Source organism: Girardinichthys multiradiatus, chromosome 12 (assembly GCF_021462225.1).
Source record: "Girardinichthys multiradiatus isolate DD_20200921_A chromosome 12, DD_fGirMul_XY1, whole genome shotgun sequence".
Classification (NCBI taxonomy): Eukaryota; Metazoa; Chordata; class Actinopteri; order Cyprinodontiformes; family Goodeidae; genus Girardinichthys; species Girardinichthys multiradiatus.
Genome location: NC_061805.1, coordinates 4,110,468 through 4,134,729, shown reverse-complemented (window position 1 = coordinate 4,134,729; position 24,262 = coordinate 4,110,468). Strand labels below are relative to the sequence as shown.

Here is a 24,262-nt window from a genome sequence, read left to right as displayed (position 1 = left end):
AGGTATTGTGGCCCCTCCAAAATGGACAACACACAGACGTTTCCAGGTACCAGTGTAAGTGTGTGTCCCCTTTCTGAGTTCAGATTGGTTTTTTATAAACTTGTGGAAACATACAACTGATCTCTGACTGAGGATTGTCCTTTAGGTGCCAAATAAAAGAGTCGGGGAGAGGTGAGGAGTAATGTAAGAGTTAACTGACGGCCAGTAAAGTTTTCCTACCTCAACAATTGGTGCCGTGACCCGGATTTGGCACTAACTAAAGGATAATTAATTGACTACAAGGCGGACGTCGTTCTACAACACCACAGGGTCGACCCAAAATAAAAGGTAAGGAGATCTATATTTATTCTCCTTTTGCCTGCTAATAGTGTAGGTGGTGTTGTGAAATAGATATCTGTTTTCTCTTAAATTTACAGTCTCGATCAGTTTTGGGTAAAATATTTGTTGGTTGAAATAATGGATTATGGTAAAGAAATGATATAGTGCGTAAAAATATTTGTTGATTGAGACAAGATAAATTTTAGCCGAGATACTTGAATGTTGAGGCTGTAACATACTTTTCACCGAAGATACTTAAATGGTGACGGTGTTGAAGTAAATAAGTTCCGGATTTGGCAATCCAAACTCAGTCCTGACGAGGACTGGGGTATTTAGGCTGGGATTAATAAGGGCCTCCCCGAGGGATTGGGATGCCTCAAAGTGGCCAGTAAATAAGTTCCGGATTTGGCAATCCAAACTTAGTCCTGACAAGGACTGGGGTATTTAGGCTGGGGTTAGTAAAAGCCTCCCCGAGGGATTTGGACGCCTCAAAGTGGCCAGGAATAGGACCCCGAGACCCTGAACTGGCAGGTGAGGGAAGACTGTTGAGATACTTAAATGGTGAAACTGTAATCATAAGATTAAGGAAAAGGAATTCCAGGGAGTCAACGGAGGGTTGATTCCTAGGTGTCAAACCGGGTTTGGCATCACAGCGGTCAGACCAGGAGAGATTGAAAAAGTCCCGCTGAGTGGAAGGGTTTAAGGCCCTCTGCAATTGTGTTAAATATGCTTTAATTTGGGAAGATAAGTTTGGTTTTTCACAGAGTGGAAGTTTTAGGGTAAATAAGTTAAATAGTTTAAAGAGTTTCAAGTAAAACAGTTGATGGATGGATATGAGAAAAATAAGAAACATAAGAAAAAGATTAAAAAGCACAGAGTGCATTAATTAAGGTGTTAAAGAGTTAAAACTTTCCTGCAGGAAGTTTCGTTTGTCTTAAATATTGCGATCAGTCGGAAAAGAAAGTGCATGTTATGGTGGACAACTGACTGACTGACTGATAATATTTCTGTGTGCAAAATCTGAACCTATACTAAACTTCTCATCTGCCTCTCACACACACACATACACACATGTATGGGATTTGAGTGCAACATCTGCGTTTTTGAGTCTGGACTTTAGAAACCTGCCCTTCCCATGGCTACTCGACGCTTCTCCAGTATGGCCTGAAGGAGAGAGGGTCTGTCTGCCTGCCTGTCTGCCTGCTGTAAATCACAGTGTGAGTTTCCACCAGAACGAAACTCAGAAGTAGTCTGGCCCCACTGAGATGGACAACGATCCATGCTGCTGCAGAGCCAGAAGAGCGAAGCACTGGATTTATATTGAAATCACATCTTATGCGGGCAGAAGAGAAACAGGACGGAGCAAAGTTCTTTTTCCCTCCTGGAGAGGAAAAGTGTACAAGAAGGATTGAATGTCTCACCGACAGACCTGAAAGGCCTGGGTTGTTTTTGTTTTGGACTGATAGAGGACTGTGTGCCATGACAGTCTGACTCTGGAGCGATTAAGAAACTGATGGGGGTAACGTACAAACACACACACATTTGCATAAATCTTTTCCTATTTTCTGCAACGAAGAACGCTTATTAACCGCTGCTCATGTGACACGCTTGCTTGACGTTGACAGATATAGTGGGTTAAAATAATATTTTAGGGTTAGAAAAGTATCTTCAAAAGGGTGATAACTTAACTCATTTGATACTTTCCAGTTAATTCTTTTAGAGAAACAAGTTCTCTTTTGTCGTGGAATATTCAGGGTCAATTATTATAGTTATTAAAAGTTATTAAAAAGCAGAGAAAGTTACATCTCCAAAACTCAGCAGTAACCATGTGTTTTCTATGTTATTCTCAGGACAGATCTCATGAAGGAGCATTTTTAAAACCCATTGCATGTGTAACACCTGATGGGGTCTCTTTCAGCCATTATTTTCTGTTGTCAGAGTTTGTATCCCATAAATCTAATGGGTAGAGACCTCATTAAAACAGGCTTAGTTCTCCTGCAGATGGTCTTCATACAGTCTCTGACACAGTACATACAGCGGGGTGCAGTTTTTGTCCGCAAGTGCTAAGTGACGCTTGTGGAAAGTACAAATTCATTGTTTTTCACAGCAGCTGCTGGGAAGAGGTTAAATTAATTTTTTCCTTCCCTCTTCTGATTCATGCAGCGTGTTTATTTACACTGTACCTTATATCAGATCCTGACAAAAACTTTGAAAGGCTTGGTTCTGCAGTTTCTTTCCCTTTGGGGAAGGAAAGGAAACTTAATCAGTTCTGTGCTGCACAGAAATATTAAAACACTTGATGTTTTCTAAGATATCACCAGCTAAAACTTTTAAACCTTTTGAGAGTAATTGGTTTTGTTAAACACAATTTCCTTGCTAAAACAAACCTTTAAAATGAGAATGGGAAAAATTGGGTTATTTTTGAAGGTAAGAAATAATCTGATTGGACAGTGGTACCACACAAAAATTAAACTAATCTCATGTTCCCTAAAAGACTCTGCATAGAAAAGGTCTTCAGAACCGTGGAGTTATTTTCCACCACAGTACCAAGTTTTTTTTTAAAGCATGCTTTTTCTTTATTTTAAAACGGATCTGTATTTTTGTTTTGTTTTTGGCTTTTTAGTATAATGTTGTCTGAAGCTTCTTATGACTAGGTTAGGAGCAAATATGATCTGAGGTAAATTAGGAGCTGTGAACTAGTGATTTTTAAATCTGATTATTGTCCAAGCAGAAATAATACACTAACAGGTCTGGGGATATTTAGCCAATCCTCTCTTCAGTCTGCAGAGAGCCAACATCATTGTTCAATGCAGGAGTACTCAACCTGTGGTTTCTGGACTCCTGAAGCCCATGAGCCATAGATTTTGGGTCCATAAAATGATGTTAGGTTTATGATTATTGATTGATTAATCTTGATCAATAATTATAATTACAAATCATAATCTGACAAAATCAATTTCTTAACCAAAAATCCTCATTTATGAATCGAGGCCAGAGATGTTTCTGGTGTTGTAATTGTGGCTCAACGCCTCTGACAATTACAACCGTTGAATACTCCGTAATAATGAATAACTATTGCCGGAGATGTCACTGTTTAATCGACCGTTTCTGCCGAAACGTGTGGAACTTGAACCTTATTTTGACTGACATCACTTTTTGCACACAATGAAACACAAAACGCTCTCTATTTATCTATGTGAATATTTATTAATTTTCACCTACTCAACATGCAAAATTCTACAAACACAGGGGTAACATCTAAATAAGCAAAAATCAACAAACGGTAGTGGGTATGTATTGAATCAACCAGCAGTTTATGGCACTACAGACGAAGGAAAATGAGGATATGAGTGGTGGTGTGGTGGGGGTTGGAGCGCAGCTTCGACTGTCCTTTATGGTCTTCTGATCATAAAACTTCCCCCTAACTCCTGAGCACAAAGGATTCTAACTTTTGGCGGCAAGCTAGCACAGTGAGATTGAAGACAAAGGGAAATGGAGAATTTTACCATGAGGTCGTTTTAACAGTCCAGTCTTGCAACGCACTCGCGTTGACTCTCAGATAGTAAAACACAAACAGCTCTAGGACCGCGGCGGATCCCGACATCAACATAACACATCAAAGTTTCAATAAGCATAAAAATGTCAACGCAGGCTTAAAATACTTCTTTGCATTTAACCTGAGCAGAGAAATTCTTGAATGCAGCTGCGATCAAATTGAGCAAAACAAAAAGAAAATTATAACAATAACTCTCAGGATTGTAGTTATTATTATTACAGAGTTACAGTACAAAGAATTGGCAAAAGGTTTCAGCATCAGTGAATTTGGATTCATTTAAGAGAAAACTGTTGCTGTGCTTCTAAATACTTTGAGATCTTTTTGGACTGTGTGCACTCATTTTTAAAAAAGGATCCTGAAGATTGTCATAACAAAATTGATCAATTATAGCATTAAAAGATATGGCTGAGAAAACATATTCTGAAAAGAGATTGTTAAAAATTTATTTTAATTCCTGAAGCTTCAAATTTGGCCATTTGTTTGTCTTTGATGTTTGTGTTTGTTTTGTTGGAATTAATGTTTGTTTGTATGTTGCATGAAACAATAATCCATGTTTAGAATAATGTTTCTAAATCCCAGATTGATTAAAACTTTGAGTTTTCAGGAGAGTTAAGAAGCAGCTTGTTTCTGAGGTAGGTGCATGTTAACAGTTTTGCAGTTTAAGGTACACTAAGATGGGTTGGAATGAAGAAACTGTGGGTCCGCCCATAGGCTGTCAATCAGAGGTTGGTTCTGCCCGTCTCCGCCCACCTACCAGGATGGTTCACGCCTTTGTTTTCATGGTAACGCTCAGCACCTCCCTTCCTGAGTTTTAATACTGTTTAAGAGACAATAGAATCAAAATGCTTGTAGTGATTGTTGCCTTAAAAACATGGTTTTTTGTATAATAATTAAGGATGTAGCATGACATTTAGATTTATGTGTTTTACTATTAAAAGGTTAATTAAATAGTTTAAACTGGTTTGAAGAATTAGTTTTGCATACAGAATCATTGGTGATTTATTAGATTGAAAGTTTTCCCTGGTGCCATTATGCTAACTGACAGTTCAAGATATGCCAAAAGTAAGGAATATATTTTTGATAAAGAATCAGAGTTATGATTTTATATTTGACAGGCATTATTTATTAGATTAAATTTGTAGAGTGTATGCATCAGAATTACATTAGATCTACATTACTCAAATCAGGAAGATGTGTGACTTATTTCTAAGTGAAATATTGATGAACTGTATAACGACTGAAGTTTGTGTTTTGTTGTTAATGGAACTGAATTGCAGTTAAAAACATCTGGATTTTATTTATGTTGCTTTCGTTAAATTCATAGAGACACATAGTTATATCAGAATTAATTTCTTTGGTTCTATGTAATGTGATCTTGGTTACTAGAACATTTTTGTACAAACTTTTTGCTGGATTGTCGCAAGGGTTGGGCCCTGCGCCAAAAGGGGGAGTGTCAGAATAAAGTAACATGGAGTTATTGCCAAGATAAATTTTTTTCCACATCTTTGTGGGAAGATAGGATGTTGTTTTACTGTCAAAACCAGTCCACTGTGTTTTCTCAAGTTTCACAGACGGTGAAGGCTGCATTATCAGAAACAGCCACTTCCACCCTCCAGTCCTTTATTCATGGCGACTGGAATCTGATCAGAGTCTAAGAGAAAACACTGGAAGCCACAGGCGCTGGAAAGGCCCATATCAGATTCTACTAGACACCCAGGAAAGTTGCAGGAAAGCTCCAGCTTCCCCAGCTTCATCTGGCTTCCAGGACACAAGTCATCTTCCAACTGGATCATCCACGGCCTGAAAGGTTTGAGGACAGCGGACCACCACAAGACAAAGTACTGTAAGCGGATCACTGGCGAGTGATTGAAGAGGTGGTTGAAGAACACTGATTTCACAAGGGCACAATCTCTTGGGCAGTGTAATGTTATTTCAGAATCTACTTAAGGCCATCGCATTGCCTGAAAGTTAGAAATCATAAGGTCATTTGCCTCACTGCACACACACCACAGTGAGAGACACATAGGAAACATACAGGGAAGACCTCTACACATTTGCACATAACCTTTATCTGGATGATGTACTGGCAACGTCTGCAACAGAGAGACAGTCAAACATGCGCCATGATGTTTATTCTCCTTAATTTCTTAACATTTGGTGGCTACTAGACTCCTTTGCCTGGACAGCAAGGGTCAGCCAAATTCTTTTCTCCCACTTTGACAGCGAAACTGACTCTGAAAAGGAAATCTCGGATGCTTTTATCTAACTTTCATGTTTATTGCTTGATATCTATCATTATGGTACAAATTTTAAATGTGGACATTTCCGCCGTTGTTATAATTTGTTTTCAGTACCAGAAGAAAGGAGTTGTAATGTAAATTCTTGTATTAAGTGCTCTAAGGTGTTCCAAAGTGTATGACCTTTAGGTTACCTCTCTTTCTTCAGAACATCTGTGTTAGAGGAGGAAGCTGTCAAAACCAGGAGCAGATGGGTCTGCTCATAGATAGCGTTGTTACCCCTGACCCGAGGACGGTTCAGGGCTGTAAAGCACAAACTCTTTTAAGTTGAGATAACACCCACATACTCTTTAAATACTGTGTGTAAATGTTTACACCACACTGAACCCAAAGACAGACGAAGAGGCGGAACGATTGAGTTTCTCTCACTGGGAGTGGTGGAACTTCCCTCCCACCCCAGAAGACACCGTTTGGCGGACATTTTATATTTTATATTACATTTTGATGTTTCTGTATCTTTTTCAGGTTATAATTTAACTTTGTGTGGATGAGGACTCAGAGTGTGAATTCATGGACGCATGATGAGATGGATGCATGTTTTTTTAATGATTTTCTCTTTTACAGGTAGTACAGTAATATTTTTACTTATTTCTACTTATTTTTAGAAGGACATTTTAGATAGTGAACTCTTTTATGAGAGTTCAAAAGGGGGATTGTAGAATATAAACTATTTATGTGTGTAATATTAACTATCTATGTGTGTAACTGGCATGTGTACATAGAGCAGAGGGGTTCAAGCTTAGGGAGTGAAGCATAGAGTCCAAAGTCATAAATTAGTGAAGGACAAGGAATCACCGATGGGGGAAAAGAAGACAGGGGAGAACAGTGCACAGAGAGGGCAAGGTCATAAATTGGGGAAGGAGACAGGGCTGGAGCCAGACAGGATAAGAACCAGAAGTACTCCTTATTTGGATATGAGGTTATATTGTTGCAGGGGAGATATTTACAGACAGGATGATTGTGTATGTGTACTGCATAGCAGCGAAAGGTATATAAAGGTATTGTGGCCCCTCCAAAACGGACAACACACAGACGTTTCCAGGTACCAGTGTAAGTGTGTGTCCCCTCTCTGAATTCAGATTGTTTTTTTATAAACTTGTGGAAACGTACAACTGATCTCTGACTGAGGATTGTCCTTTGGGTGCCAAATAAAAGAGTCGGGGAGAGGTGAGGAGTAATGTAAGAGTTAACTGACGGCCAGTAAAGTTTTGCTACCTCAACATACCCCTCCCGGGGACTCCATTATTCTGCTGGGGGATTCAACGCCCATGTGGGAACCGACAGTGACACCTGGAGAGGTGTGATCGGGAGGAATGGCCTCCCCGATCTGAATCCGAGTGGTGTTTCGTTATTGGACTTCTGTGTTAGTCACAGATTGTCCATAATGAACACCATGATCAAGCATAAGGGTGTCCATCAGTGCACTTGGTACCAGGACACCCTAGGCAGGAGGTCGATGATCGACTTTGTTGTCGTGTCTTTAGACCTTCAGCCGCATGTTTTGGACACTCGGTTGAAGAGAAGGGGCTGACCTGCCCACTGATCACCACCTGGTGGTGATTTGGATCTGCTGGAAGAGGAGAAAGCTGGACAGACTTGGCAGGCCCAAGCGCATAGTGAGGGTCTGCTGGGAACGTCTGGCAGGGATGTATTCAACTCCCACCTCCGGGAGAGCTTCGACCAGATTCCGGGGGATGTTGGAGACATAGAGTCCGAGTGGACCATGTTCTCCGCATCTATTGTCGATGCTGCTGCCTTTACCTGCGGCCGTAAGGTCTGCGGTGCCTGTCGCGGCAAAAATCCCCGAATCCGGTTGTGGACGCCGGCAGTAAGGGGCGCTGTCAAGCTGAAGAAGGAGAAGGCTGTGGTTGGCTTGTGGGACTCCTGAGGTGGCTGACGGGTACCGTGAGGCCAAGCGTGCCGTGGCTCGGGCTGTGGCAGAGGTAAAATCCCAGGCCTGGGAGGAGTTTGGTTAGACCATTAAGAAGGACTACCGGTTGGCCTCGAAGCGATTCTGGCAAACCGTCCGGCGCCTCAGGAGGGGGAAGCAGTGCTGTGCCAACACTGTTTACAGTGGGGGTGGGAGGCTGCCGACCTCGACTGGGGACATTATCAGGTGGTGGAAGGAGTACTTCGAAGATCTCCTCAATCCTGCCATCATGCATTCCCTGGTGGAAACAGAGGCTGGGGACTCGGGTTTAGACTCTTTCATCACCCAGGCTGAAGTCACCGAGGTGGTTAAAAAGCTCCGCGGTAGCAGGGCTTAGGGGGGTGAATGAGATCCGCCCTGAATACCTCAAGTCTCTGGATGTTGTAGGGCTGTCATGGTTGACATGCCTTTTCAACATTGCGTGACAGTCAGGGACAGTGCCTCTGGACTGGCAGACTGGGGTGGTGGTCCCCCTTCATAAGAGGGGTGACCGGAGGGTGTGTTCCAACTACACACTCCTCAGCCTCCCTGGTAAGGCCTACGCCAGGGTACTGGAGAGGAGAGTCCGGCCGACAGCCGAACCTTGGCTTCAAGGGGAGCAGTGTGGGTTTTGTCCCGGCCGAGGAACACTGGACCAGCTCTATACCCTCTACAGGGTACTCGAGGGTTCATGGGAGTTTCCCCAACCGGTCCACATGTGTTTTGTGGACCTGGAGAAGGCATTCAACCGTGTCCCTCGTGGTGCCCTATGGGGGGTGCTGCAGGAGTATGGAGTCGGGGGCCCTTTATTAGGGGCCATACGGTCTCTGTACAAGCGGAGCAGGAGTTTGGTGCGCATTGTCGGCACTAAGTCGGACCTGTTCCCGGTCGGTGCATGTTGGACTCCGGCAGGGCTACCCTTTGTCACCGGTCCTGTTCATAACTTTTATTGTCAGGATTTCTAGGCGCAGCCAAGGACCGGAGGCGGTCTGGTTTGGGGCCCAGTGGATTTCGTCTCTTCTTTTTGGTCCTGCTGGCCCCCTCTAGCCAAGACCTACAGCATGCGCTGGGGCGGTTCGCAGCCGAGTGTGAAGCGGCTGGGATGAAAATCACCTCCTCCAAGTCCGAGGCCATGGTTCTCGACCGGAAAAGGGTGGCTTGTCCTGTTCAGGTTGGAGGGGAGTTCCTGCCTCAAGTGGAGGAGTTCAAGTATCTCGGGGTATTGTTCATGACTGGGTGAAGAATGGAGCAGGAGATCGATAGACGGATCGGTGCTGCTGCCGCAGTAATGGGGGCACTGTGCCAGTCCATTGTGGTGAAGAGAGAGCTGAGCCGAAAAGCGAAGCTCTCAATTTACCAGTCGGTCTACATTCCTACCTTCACCTATGGCCATGAACTTTGGGTCATGACCGAAAGAACGAGATCCCGGATGAAAGCGGCTGAAATGAGCTTCCTCCGTAGGGTGGCCGGGCACTCCCTTAGAGATAGGGTGAGGAGCTCGGCTCGGAGGTTCTTGGAGTAGAGCCGCTGCTCCTCCACATTGAGAGGAGCATGTTGAGGTAGCTCGGGCATCTACAGGTCCTTCTCAAAATATTAGCATATTGTGATAAAGTTCATTATTTTCCATAATGTCATGATGAAAATTTAACATTCATATATTTTAGATTCATTGCACACTAACTGAAATATTTCAGGTCTTTTATTGTCTTAATACGGATGATTTTGGCATACAGCTCATGAAAACCCAAAATTCCTATCTCACAAAATTAGCATATTTCATCCGACCAATAAAAGAAAATTGTTTTTAATACAAAAAACGTCAACCTTCAAATAATCATGTACAGTTATGCACTCAATACTTGGTCGGGAATCCTTTTGCAGAAATGACTGCTTCAATGCGGCGTGGCATGGAGGCAATCAGCCTGTGGCACTGCTGAGGTCTTATGGAGGCCCAGGATGCTTCAATAGCGGCCTTTAGCTCATCCAGAGTGTTGGGTCTTGAGTCTCTCAACGTTCTCTTCACAATATCCCACAGATTCTCTATGGGGTTCAGGTCAGGAGAGTTGGCAGGCCAATTGAGCACAGTGATACCATGGTCAGTAAACCATTTACCAGTGGTTTTGGCACTGTGAGCAGGTGCCAGGTCGTGCTGAAAAATGAAATCTTCATCTCCATAAAGCTTTTCAGCAGATGGAAGCATGAAGTGCTCCAAAATCTCCTGATAGCTAGCTGCATTGACCCTGCCCTTGATAAAACACAGTGGACCAACACCAGCAGCTGACACGGCACCCCAGACCATCACTGACTGTGGGTACTTGACACTGGACTTCTGGCATTTTGGGATTTCCTTCTCCCCAGTCTTCCTCCAGACTCTGGCACCTTGATTTCCGAATGACATGCAGAATTTGCTTTCATCTGAAAAAAGTACTTTGGACCACTGAGCAACAGTCCAGTGCTGCTTCTCTGTAGCCCAGGTCTGGGGAATGCGGCACCTGTAGCCCATTTCCTGCACACGCCTGTGCACGGTGGCTCAGGATGTTTCTACTCCAGACTCAGTCCACTGCTTCCGCAGGTCCCCCAAGGTCTGGAATCGGCCCTTCTCCACAATCTTCCTCAGGGTCCGGTCACCTCTTCTCGTTGTGCAGCGTTTTCTGCCACACTTTTTCCTTCCCACAGACTTCCCACTGAGGTGCCTTGATACAGCACTCTGGGAACAGCCTATTCGTTCAGAAATTTCTTTCTGTGTCTTACCTTCTTGTTTGAGGGTGTCAATAGTGGCCTTTTGGACAGCAGTCAGGTCGGCAGTCTTACCCATGATTGGGGTTTTGAGTGATGAACCAGGCTGGGAGTTTTAAAGGCCTCAGGAATCTTTTGCAGGTGTTTAGAGTTAACTCGTTGATTCAGATGATTAGGTTCATAGCTCGTTTAGAGACCCTTTTAATTATATGCTAATTTTGTGAGATAGGAATTTTGGGTTTTCATGAGCTGTCTGCCAAAATCATCCGTATTAAGACAATAAAATACTTGAAATATTTCAGTTAGTGTGCAATGTATCTAAAATATATGAATGTTAAATTTTCATCATGACATTATGGAAAATAATGAACTTTATCACAATATGCTAATATTTTGAGAAGGACCTGTATATCGGATGCCTACTGGACACTTTCCTCGGGAGGTGTTCCAGGCACGTCTCACCGGGAGGAGTCCCAGGGGACGGCCTAGGACACGCGGGAGGGACTATGTCTCTCAGATTTTTATGTTCATTAAATGCTGTATTCTTTAACCTTCACTTCACAACTACTACTTTGTGTTGGTCTAGCACATTTATTCCTGAGGTTTATGGTTGTAACATGGCTCTGTATGTCTTGTCTTGATATTCAGTGACATGATAACCTCTGTGTTTTTGCTGACACAAGAGCAGAACCTGACATGTGTGTACCTGAACCAGAACTTGGGCACAACAGGGAATAGGATTTCTTGTATTTATCTGTAGATATGTCAGAGTGGCTGAACTTTTCTGTCATCAAAGAAAAAAAGAAAGAACTTCAGACAAAAATGATGAGCGCAACCGAACAGAAACCCTGAACATATGGCTGTCATTTCTGACCTGTATCAGCTTTTTCAGAGCCTGTGTCTTCAGAGTGGGATGGTTGCCTGCGAAACCCTTTGTGTGGATGAGGCTCACCCAGAACATTTGCCACGGACACCAGAGAGATAGCTTGACTTTCCTATTACACGAATAAATAAAAGAAAAAAGGCTTCAAGGCGATTCTGTTTACTCTTACATTTCTGCACAATTAGTGAGTATCTCATCATCAATTGTGAAATTAGAGTACCGGGTTGAAAAGCTCCGTGGTGAGGCCGAGGTAGTTGTGTAAGGCAAGGAAGGTCACTCTCTGGAGACGCACCATAATAATCTACAGAGGAAGCAACAATCATGACAATATGTAGTATGTTTGTACCATTATGCAGTGGTGGATTTGGCTGCAGCTTAGATTTACCTGGATGACGCGGACCAAAGTCTCTGGATACTTTTCAAAGACTGACTGAAATGCCACTGCTGGAAGACGCAGGACAGTGGAGGTAACTGCAGCCCTTGCAGACACTGTTTTATAAGGAGCTGGGTAGCCCTGAAAAGTACACAATGCATTATTTGAGAGGAAAGGGGTGCTATAGGCAGGAAACCCTTTAATGACAACAAAAAGTAAAAATATCAGTGAAAGAGACAGAGAGAAAGAGAAGTAGACATACAGTGATAATGTCCAGGATACTGAGCAGACTGTGGACACTGTCTCCTGGTAGGACATCCTTTACAACAGCATCTGTACCATCCTACAAGGATAGAAACCCAGCACAAACTGAATGAGGATGGAAACAGATTGACAGTGAGAGTACAGGTACACATCATTTTATCTATACTATGAATGTACCCATTTAAAACCAAGACATCTCTCTCTATATACACACACACACACACACACACACACACACACACACATATATAGTTGGATTATCTTATTACAATGTCCAGTTATTGCAAAGCTTTGTGTTGTTAGCTGGTCACACAGACCCATATAGTTTTCAATTCAATTAAACTAATTTCAGTTTTATTTATATAGCGCCAATTCACAACAGATGTCGTCTCAAGGCACTTCACAAAGGGTTTGGAATGGTGCGGGGTTGTTGGGGAGGTTAGATTAAACTACTGAGTGTTAGAGTTTGGCCATTTTAGAATGGGCTATGTGTAGGGGTACTAAGTAAAATAATAACCTGATATAGTTTATCCATGTAGAGTCCACTGGTGGCAATTGTTATACTAAAAACAATAATTATTGGGATACCTCTCTCTGTCAGACTGATTATAACCATTGGAAAAGAGAAGGGGTCACACAGGTAGCAGAAATGGAGGGTGTGTTTGCAACCCAACCATAACTGAGCCGGTTTAGGCTAAACATGACTCCCCCTCACTCCATCCAACAGGGAGGGAGGAAGGCAGAGGTAAAAATAATTGGCGAGTGTTGTTTCCTGTTGCATTGTGTGAACAGTGGGTAACTTCAAAATGGGCTAAGTCAATCCCTCATACTGAGCATGCATGTAGCGACAGTGGAGAGGAAAAACTCCCTTTTAACAGGAAGAAACCTCCAGCAGAACCAGGCCCAGTATGGGCAGCCATCTGCCACGACCGACTGGAGGTTTGAGAGAACAGAGCAGAGACAGAAAAAGAACACAGAAGCACTGATCCAGGAGTATTTTCTATGGGAAGGAAAAGTAAATGTTAATGAATGTAGCTCCTTTAGTTGTTTCATCTAGGAAGAAAGAACAGGTAAACTCTGAGCCAGTTTTCAAGTTTCTGTTATAGAATGTGTTTTTTTGGTATGACAGAATACTTTGAATTTTCCGTGACTTTTGAGACATCAACTTTCTCTTTGCCCTGTTTGCAACACATCTCCAGCTCCCACATTCAAATCTGTATCAAAGCCGAGGCACATTCTGCAGCATGAAGCCTCTACAAGCCTATTTAGCCTACTTACTTATTGAAGCAATGGCTGCACACTGGTTAAAAAGAGCACCAGCATTAACCAGCATACGCATCGCTCATGTTGTGCTGTGTCAGCCCTAAACGGTTGCCTGCTGGCCAGAAACAAAAAAAATTCTGATGTATCTTTCTTCTCAGTGAATGCACCATGCCTAAGTGCTGCAGGATTAGAGTAAAACTTTACTCTTCAGTGTGGACGCCGTTTCTGAGGGAGGAAGACTCAAAGTTAGACATGTTTCATATAAGCGAGGTGTTAAAAAATGAATACAGGGGAAACTATTTAAAAAGGAAACTATATTGTCTGATACGTGTTGAGACATGTCTTGAGTTCAATCAATCTGCAATAGAGAATATGATTTCAGCAGATAACAATAGGAAGGGAGAATAGAGTACAGCCAAGATGCTTTGCTTTCTCTTTTTGGGCTTTCTAACTCAGTTTTGGAAGATCCTGGACTAGAAAATGTTGGCATAGCTATGGAAAATCTCAGAGTATAAATAAAGATTTACATCCTCCAGAATAAACATCAGGAGACCTCTATTGTTTGTAATACTAACCAAGTTAACTGCAAATATAAAATGCTAAAGCTAGGTAAAAACGCCAACTATGCAATCATTTTGACTACATTTCAAAACAGCCACTCCTCTCTTTCACAGCCGTGAGACACGTCTTTGCTCCTAATATAAAAAATAACGTCCATTCAAAGCAAGAAGACTATTAAGAAACATACTAGTTTTCCCATGTCTTATATTAGTGTTAAAGAAAACCTAGATTTGTCTAAAACTGGTATCAGCATGTCAAGGTTTTTAAAAACGTAGCTCGTAAACTAGCCACAGAATTCTGATCAGTACAGTCAAATAATTCATAACTGACTTTATTAAGCAATCAACTCATTCATATCACATGTTTAAATATCCCAGATAATAAAAACAGCAATGAATAATATTGCTTTAAGTAAAAACAGCTAGAGACAGGACACCCACATTTTCTGGGAAGCTTTGAGGCTTTCAGTCTTACATTTTCATGGATGCAAAGCTCCAGCCGTCCATCTTGAACAACATAAATGCTGTCATCAGTGTCACCAGGTCGGAATAGTCCCTCTCCCTGGTGCAGCTGGATCAGCACCATGTGGCGACAGAGCTCCAAGAAGAGGGGCTTCTCAAAGTGTCCTAGCACCCTGAATGCAAACACCATAGTTTTATTATTAATAATATTCAAGCCTAATATCAATGCACAGTTTCACATTGCTGCTAAAATCAACTGTGGATACCTGCTGTTGGCCTGAATTTTTCAGCTGCAACCCCAGTGAAGAATTCCACTATCTCTTGCACAACATAATGATAAAAATCAAAACTTGCTTCTGAAAAACTGTAAATTAGACTGTGCTGAATATTCTGTTAATCTGTTTAAATCAGGGTTTTCCCTTAGAACCTAAGTGCATTTCCCCCTTTAAAATGACATTCATGGTGAGAGAGAGACCATATTGACTGCTACAGCTTTAGGTCTGTCTGTGTCATGTGATCTGGCCAGCACATGGTGTTTAGACAAAAATGTTTCTGCTTCTTGCCAACATCTGCTGCTTGGGCATTCAAACAACCTGTAGTTGCTCCACCTCACCCTGTTTTTAATCACCAAATATATTACAGGCATACAGCCTGAAAGCGTGGCATTTAAGTGATTACCTAACATTTGTTGCACTTCCAGCAGTTCTTTGTGATATGAATATTGTGTAAAATGATGTTGCGATAAAGCTAAATTTGCGATATATCGAGCAGCCAGATTTAGAAACAATAATGAAATTATGTGCAGTTTAGGTACCATGTTGTCAGAACATTACAGTAGCTTTCTGAACAGAGTTAACCTGCGTTGGAGCTGTATGTTGGGGCTGTCCAGCAGATCCTCTGATTGGGACAACATTTGTCACTTCCAGGAAAACTGCAGCATCAGGAAAGGCACTAGCGAGTGTGTTGTAATACCGATTAAATGTAGGGAGTCATTTCACTGTACTGCAAAGCTCCTGCATTGTGAAGCGTATGCACAGCATGCATTATTGATCTGTAACATCTTATCCAAAAGTTGTATGACTCCCTTAAATGACTTTTTTATTGCAGACAGGAATCTTATATTATTTATGACAAATATTCTGTTATAAAAACTTGTTTGAGACACAAGGCTATACAATAAAAACCCAATGTGTTGCAAAATGTGTCTATGTGTTGGTTATTGCTATGCAAAGATGTCAGTGAACAAAGTCTTTTCAAGTTCAGCATCTTGGGGAAAGTTAAAAAGTAAATGGTTAAAAGAAGAGTGCATGCTTAAAGCTTAGAGTGGCTCTGTCTTGAATCAGTCTCCCTGTCTTTTCTCCACAGTAGTGTACTCAGAGCTCAGAGGGGGCACACAGAGGGAAGAAACCCACGCAGTTTACCGCTCGTAATTTTCCCTTAAAGACAAAACCTACAACAACAAAAGGTGCTGAAGAATCTTTGCTAGTCAAAGGACTTTTCAAATGAAACTGAAAATGTAGTAATTCACAGATCTGCCCGATTTATGCATCAAAGCAAGTGTTCCCAGTAAGGAAAATTGCTCGCTTCCGATTTCTCGCTGATTGGCTGGTGCATCTTTATTGGGTACAACTAAGAAAATTCAATTCAGTTCAATTGAAGGTTTAGATGAAGCTAATATTTCTGACAACTCAGGAAACTCCACAGGATCAAAACAGTCCAAACACAAACCAGGTTCTGCAGTTACTTCCACTGCTGTCCCACTTGCCGAGGATGAAGTAATCATCTTCGGGAGTATGTCAAAGATTTTCTTTTTAATAGAATCAATATTATTTAAGAAAAATCCCATAAAGTTATGACTGCTAAGAGCTAAGGGAATGGATGGCTCAACAGAGCTATGACTCTATGTAAGTTTAGCAACTGTACTAAAGAGAAACCTAGGATTATTCTTGTTCTCTTCTATTAATGATGAGAAATAAGCTGTTCTGGCTTGGCGAAGTGTCTTTTTATACAACAGTAGGCTATTTTTCCAGATTAAGTAGGAATCCTCTAGGTGTGTAGAGCGCCATTTTATCTCCAATTTTCTAACATTGTGCTTTAAAGTATGCAGCTCTGAATTAAATCAAGGAGCCTGCCTCCTATGAATGATGTATGTTTGGATGGGTTGTACTGGAATTATAATTTCCCCTCGGGGATCAATAAAGTATCTTTGAATTGAATTGAATTACCTTCTTTTTCAAGGGGGCTGCATTGTCTAATGCATCACGCAATGATGAAGAAACACTATGAACAAAAGAATCAATTTGTGAAGGGGTAGAAACAGAATTATTGCCCTCCACTGTGCTTTTCAGTGGTAATGAGGAAATTAAAAGTGGAACAGATTCTTTACAGGTTGTCACAGCATCGCCTGATAATGATCTACTGTAATGAAATTTTCTTTCAGGTGTGGAGTACTCGGTTAAATTAAACTCAAAGGTTATTAAGAAATGGTCAAGACAGGACAGGGTTATGAGAAAATATTGTTATGTCTTTACACTCAATGCCATATGTCAGCAAAAGGTCCAGAGAATGAAGACAAAGGTGGGTAGGTTTGTTAATGTTTTGAGCAGAAAGAAAATCAGGTAATCGCTGAAGGGACTTTTTTGTTTTTGTTGACTTTCAGGAAGATGGGAATGTGCGTTCTTTACAAACCTGACGTTCTTTAGCATGTACAGCACCTCCGAGGGCAGGTGGGAGTTCTGCACATCAAACTCAGTGAGGTCAGCTTCAAGCAGACAGGGAGGAGGTTCTTTGGGCTGCAGGGTGGGTGGTTCCTTTCGGATACGCAAAATCCTAACAAGCAGATCAGGAGAACACTGAAATGAATCACTGAAGCAACTATTAATGAATGCATGGTATGGTTAACTCCTGCTTCTAGGCAACTTTCTTCCAGGTGAACAGCAGAAAAAACATTGAACTGTTTCTGCTCTGATATGATCATTTCCCTACACCTTTAACTCAAAGAAAAAGAACCTTATGCTTTTAAGAATATATCTACAACTAAGGGCCAAGGAAAATGGATGCCCAAATAAGATTTGTTTTCCTAAAACATGTCTTCTATATGAGAGCTGTTAACTATTCACACATCAAATCTAACCTCCCTAAAGGTTTGAAAAGAGCTCTCACTTTCGAGCTATGGACAGAACTTTGGTCCTCTTTCTTCCTCTCTGTCGTGAGGCTGAATTTGAATTGAATGCAGGTGTTGTGGACAACGTCTGAACCTGCAGCAAGAAAAATGAAACAATGAATTACAGATGGCAAAGTTTCACATCAAGACAAAAACAGTTATTGTGTAAAAGGATCTGAAGCTTTGTCTCACAGCAAGCTGTTCATTTTCAGCCATCAGAAGTTCACTTATTATCCCTGAAGTCCAAACTAGGTCTGTCAAAGCTGCATTCAGTTCTATTTGCAGAGCACCATATTCACAAAAACCCACTTTTCTTCTTTGACATCACAATTTCTATATAATGTGCTGTGATAGCAAAATAGAAACCTGACCTGACAATGGCTTCCACCTTCCTTCCTGCTGGTCATCCCCTTTACATTTACAAGCTAAAGGAGAAATATTTATCACAGAGGAGTTGAGAATTTGCATGAGAGTTAAGTTAACTCTCACCTCTGCTCTTCCTAGAAGTGGTGCCAGGCCACATGGGGTTTGCTAAGGTGATATAAGGAAGTGTCGATCTTTGTGCTGGTCAGAACAGTCTCAGCTCAGTAACACGTCTGTTGACTGAATGGTTATCATCGTTCTCTTTCTTTAGAAAATACAATTTTTCTTCAACAGTGCTTATAACTGTTCTGGTTGGAACCAATGGGTGGCCTCATGCCAGTTTGTCAGTGGGGCATTTCAATAAAGGAAACAGTAAAAGAAGACTAGCAGTCCTGTCAACAATTTGCCATAATTGTGACATCAATGTTGCGTTCTGTAGCTTCAGATTTGTGAAAGCAATTCATGTTAATTCATGAGTACTGTGCAGAATGATCAAATGCATATTTTCAAAGAGTTTTAGCTTCTAAAAGATTTTTTTTTTTTTACACTGTTTGACCCTGGCACAAAATGATTAGCTAAATTCATCTCAGGATACTCTGGATAATATGAGCACATGTGAAGGAGTGAAAAAGTCCCGCTGTCCCATCTACCCTAACTAGCAGACTGATGGGACACTGACTGAAGATTGACTCAGGGACAGATGTGCTTAACATCACTCTCTTGCAGAGTTAGCAGTGATTAAAGAAAAGTGTCCAGCTATCAGTGCTTTGCATCAAAAATGTCTTATATACTTATATACTAAAATAAACTATTTTCTGGATCAAAAAGAACTTGAGGGTTAGATGTTCAGGGTCAATGGAGAAGCTTCAGCACAGGTGAGATTTTCAGAAAGCACCAGGATGCTCTTACTACAATTTTCTTTGTGAGAGCTGACAGCAAAGAAAAGGTAGAGAGGTGGCCACTTTATTTAAAGATTCACTAAAGTATAAAAACATATTTCTGGGCAAAGTTGGCTCTTTTGAATATATGGCCCTCAAGGTAAAGAGCCTGGTCCGAACCATATTCTTGAATATTTACAGGCCTCCTAAGTCCAAAACAAACTTTTTCAGTGATTTTAATTAGCTTTTATCTGTGATATGTGTTGATTATGACTGTTTAATTATTGTGGGAGACTTCAACATTTACATGGACAATCCTGAAGACAGAAGGGCAATAGATCTATGTGACACTCTTAGAAATTTTGGTTTGACTCAACATGTTAAATAACAAACGCACAAACAGGGACATATTTTGGACTTGATCATCACTAAGGGTCTAAACATTTCCAAGGTGTCTGTAACTGATGTTGCCCTATCTGACCATATTTCTGTTGTTTTTGAAAGCATCATCTGCAATGACTCAGTTTGCCAAAGAGATATTATAAGGAAACACATCTTTAAGGACAGTGCTGCTGAAACCTTTAACCAGATTTACTCTTCTACCTCCACTTTGCCCTGTAACACTGTAGATGAGTTGGTAGATAACTTTCATTCTAAAATCTTGGACATCATTGATTCAATTACGGTACTCAAATTAAAGTTAAGGTCGTTCCTGGGAAGAAATCTCTCCGTGGAGAAGTGCTCCACCAATCAGAAGTGAAAAAAAGGAGTGTCGAAAAGCTGAACGCAGGTGGTGAAAGACTGGACTCCAGGTTCAATATATTATCTATAAAGAGACACTATACAGATATAACCTACATCTGAAAAATGCATGGGAATATTTCTTTTCTGAGATCATCAGCAAAAACATTAACAATGCTCGTGCATTATTTGCCATGGTCGACAGGTTAATAAACCCTCCTGTAACTGTAGCATCTGAACTCCACCATACCAGGGCCTACAATGAATTTGACAACTTCGTTACTGAAAAAACCCAAAAGATCACAGGGGTAGTCAGCACATCCACATCAACTCCAGTACCAATATTGTCTCCAACTAGAACTGATTTTTACAAAATTTCCCAATTTCACCAAATAAACGACAAAAACTTAGAAGAAATCATACAGCAACTAAGCTCTTCTTCCTACTGTCTCGATGTTTTACCCACAGCTTTCCTTAAGAAAGCTTTGCCCGTAATAACATCTGATTTAACACAAATAATAAACGTGTCCCTTTTGTCAGGTGTTTTCCCCCAGGCCCTCAAAAAAAGAGCAACTTGGACAAACTGCTTCTACAGAACTACAGGCCTATATCAAACCTCCCCTTCATTACCATAATTATTGAAAAAGCTGTGTTTCAGCAGTCAAACAACTTCCTAACAATGACCAACAACTTCGATGTCTTCCAGTCAGGCTTCCGTGCTCACCACAGTACAGAGACTGCCCTTGTCAAGGTGTTCAATGACATTGTATAAATGCAGACTGTGGAAGAACCACAGTGCTGGTATTATTGGACCTTAGTGCAGCATTCGACACTGTTGATCACTCCATTTTATTAGAGCGCCTGGAAAACTGGGTCGGCCTTTCTGGTACAGCACTCAATTGGTTTAAATCCTACTTGAAGGACAGGGACTTTTTTGTGTCAGTAGGTAACTTTACATCAGAGACCACAAAAATCACATGTGGCGTTCCCCAAGGGTCCATCTTAGGGCCCCTTCTATTCAATATCTACATGTTCCCCATAACTCAGATTATAATAAACAACATAAACTTTTCTCAGCAATCCAGGGCCCATCTCGAGATGATATGGGTATTTTCCAGTGTAATGGTGTCCTTTGTCACAAGGAAATACAACTTTTTGGCCTGGGACCAAGACACTCTCAGATTGTTCTCAGTGAGAACATGTTGAACCTTCTCAGAAGGCAGGAGAAGAATTGAAGGCAAGCAAACAACCACCAGCTTTAAACATTAGCAAAGCAAATGGCTCTGAATTTGACCCAGACGTGAATCCCTGTCATGTCAGAGAAAATTACAGAAAATAGGAAGAGAAAAACAATAAACATGGATTTTGTCTAAAATGTAAGTTATTTGGTAATAAACAGCTGTGAAATGTATGAAAGACACTGATGCCTGCAGTAACATGTTTTAACTGTATTCTGCAGGTAAGAACTGGCTCCAAGGTTCTTCAGCAAGACTTCGATCACTGGATTGAACCTCCTGAGCATCACCTGGTTGTTATTTGGGGTAATCTGACCTTTGTTATAAGAAGCAGAGATTCATCAATACCACTCAAGTAAATCAGTTTGTTTGGCAAATTGTAAACAGATTGAAAAGTCTTTCTGGCTTTTAAGTGATGAAACCTTCTGATCATTTTGTACTTGACAAAAAACATAAAGGATTCTCCTTGAAGTTCTGAAAATTACTGTTTAGTTAACATCCAAACCCCACATCCAGTATAGTTGTGGGAGTTTAATAAAGGAAAAAAGTATGTCAATTGATTTTTACTCTTACAGGAACACAATTATTGTTGGCATGTACATACTTGTCTCTGTGACCAAACATCCTCCTTCTGTCTCTCACTCATGAACTGAGAGTAATGAGGGTAGAAGATCTGTCTCCATTCTTTCTAAAAACCAGTTTCAAGCCACTCACTATCTTCTGAGCATTATTACCCTCCCTCATGAGGCCAATAAGCATTTAATGAAGATAACAAAGAGCTCCAAATATCAGGTCATTTTGATGCAAACTGTGTTTTGGTATGACTAAACCCCATCACAGAGCTCAGGTGAGCGTAAGAGGACAGAAAACAAAACATATGAGGGATGCGATGTTGGGATCCAGATCCAGATCTTTGATTGTGATCTGAAAAAAAACCATCTAATGTCTAAATGTAGCAACAATAGAAAGCAATGTGAAAGGAGTAAACCCAATCGTCACATATTGTACTGTTGGGTAGAAAAAACATTAGGTCCGTAATGGCCGAACCCGTGTGAGCAGCTAAAAAAAGAGAAAAAGCAGCTTGGCTTGTTTCAGACCATACTAACCTTTCTCATGATCTTTCGGCCGTAGAACATCACCTTGTCCCTCTTTCTGAAGCGATAGTGAGGAACACCGGCCTCTTCCTCTGAAACAACCAGATTTTCCCAGTGAGACCAACAAGCAGGGCCACGCAGTTTAACTCCAAAGTTGTTCTAATTAACTCTATTTTTAAATCTCCTACACTCAAACATCTCTATACTGAGAGGGAAGTGGTCCTAACCTAATTGTCTTCTACTTCCAGGTCCTCCCTTTACAGATCCACAATGGATCATCTGCCTATATCTCACCCTATACCTGCCATCGTCCTCCATCTCCACAACAGTCCATATATCCTCCTTTCAATACATCTATAAACTTTCACTGTGCTTTAACTCTTTTCCTCCCCCTTCGCAGATCTGACTGACCTTCATTTACTTAGCTGGTTTTAACAGTCAAATTTTAACAGTCTATTCAGTAGGACTATCAGCTGTGTACTGTATCTGCCTCCTGCACAACACAACTGATGGTCCCAACCCCATTTATAAGGCTTGAAATCCCACTTATTAAACCTGACAGGGCACACCTGTGAAGTGAAAACCATTTCAGGTGACTACCTCTTGAAGCTCAACAGAATGCCAAGAGTGCGCTGAGCAGTAATCAAAGCAAAAGGTGGCTACTTTGAAGAACCTAGAATATAAGACATATTTTCAGTTGTTTCACACTTTTTTGTTCAGTATACAATTTCACGTGTTAATTCATAGTTTTGATGCCTTCAGTGTGAAGCTACATAGCTTCATAGTCATGAAAATAAAGAAAACTCTTTGAATGAAAAGTTGTGTCCAAACTTTTGGTCTGTACTGTACCTCTCCCCAGCCACTTGGGCCAGATCGTCCAGGGGAATAACAAGGCGTTCCCAGGCTAGCCGAGAAACATAGTCCCTCCAGTGTGTCCTGTGTCTTCCTCTGGGCCTCCTCCCGGTGGGACGTGCCCAGAACACCTCATCAGGGAGGCGTCCAGGAGGCATCCAAACCAGATTCCCGAACCACCTCAAATGGCTCCTCTCGACGTGGAGAAGCAGCGGCTCTACTTGGAGTCCCTCCCGGATGACCGAGCTTCTCACCCTATCTCTTAAGGAGAGCCCAGACACTCTGCGGAGGAAACTCAATTTGGCCACTGGTATCCATGATCTCGTTCTTTCAGTCATGACCCAAAGCTCATGACCATAGATGAGGGTAGGAATGTAGAGTGACCAGTAAATTGAGAGCTTCGCTTTTTGACTTAGCTCTCTCTTCACCATGACAGACCGGCACAGCGCCCGCATCACGGCTGATGCATCACTAATCCGTCTATCAAAGGGCCTGGTACCCCATGCTCCCAGAGTACCCCCCACAGGATTCCACGAGGGACACAGTCTAACGCCTTTTCCAAGTCCACAAAGCACATCTTGACTGGTTGGGCGAACTCCCATGCACCCTCCAGGACACCTGCTGAGGGTGTAGAGCTAGTCCAGTGTTCCACGGGACGAAAACCACACTGCTCTTCCTGAATCCGAGGTTCAACTATTCGACAGACCCTCCTCTCCAGAACCCCTGAGTAGACCTTACCAGGGATGCTTAAGAGGGTGACTCCCCTATAGTTGGAACACACTCTAGGGGGACCGCCACCCCGGTCTGCCAATCCCGTGGAACTGCCCCTGATGTCCACTCAATGCTGCAGAGTCGTGTTAACCTACACAACCCTACAATATCCAGAGCCTTAAGGAACTCCGGGCGAATATCATCCACCCCCGGGGCCTTACCACCGAGGAGCTTTTTAATCACCTCGGCGACCTCAGCACCAGAGATTGGAGAGCCCGCCCCAAGGTCCCCAGGCTCCGCATCCTCAGTGGAAGACCTGCCGGCGGGATTGAGGAGGTCTTTGAAGTACTCTGCTCACCGACCCACCACAACCCGAGTTGAGGTCAGCAGCACACCCTCCCCACTGTAAACAGTGTTGGTGGTGTACCTCTTCCCTCCCATGAGACACTGGATGGTGGACCAGAATTGCCTCGAAGCTGTACGGAAGTTGTTTTCCATGGCCTCTCCAAACTCCTCCCACGCCCAACTTTTTGCTTCAGCAACCACCCGAGCAGCATGCCGCATGGACTGCCGGTACCCATCGGCTACTTCCGGAGCTCCACCA

The 24,262-nt window shown here is 42.1% G+C and overlaps 1 protein-coding gene across 1 annotated transcript in view; it reads right to left on the bottom strand.

Annotated features, from left to right (window-relative positions):
• pnpla7b (patatin-like phospholipase domain containing 7b) overlaps window positions 1–24,262 on the bottom strand; it is a 55,402-nt gene that overhangs the window by 24,823 nt on the left and 6,317 nt on the right. The window contains exons 5-13 of the mRNA XM_047381929.1: window positions 22,108–22,187; window positions 17,784–17,878; window positions 17,310–17,450; window positions 14,635–14,794; window positions 12,335–12,415; window positions 12,085–12,213; window positions 11,920–12,000; window positions 11,691–11,811; window positions 11,523–11,600 (exon numbers count right to left, since the gene is read on the bottom strand). Coding sequence (XP_047237885.1) covers window positions 11,523–11,600; window positions 11,691–11,811; window positions 11,920–12,000; window positions 12,085–12,213; window positions 12,335–12,415; window positions 14,635–14,794; window positions 17,310–17,450; window positions 17,784–17,878; window positions 22,108–22,187 — 966 coding nt within the window. The remainder of the gene's footprint in view (window positions 1–11,522; window positions 11,601–11,690; window positions 11,812–11,919; window positions 12,001–12,084; window positions 12,214–12,334; window positions 12,416–14,634; window positions 14,795–17,309; window positions 17,451–17,783; window positions 17,879–22,107; window positions 22,188–24,262) is intronic.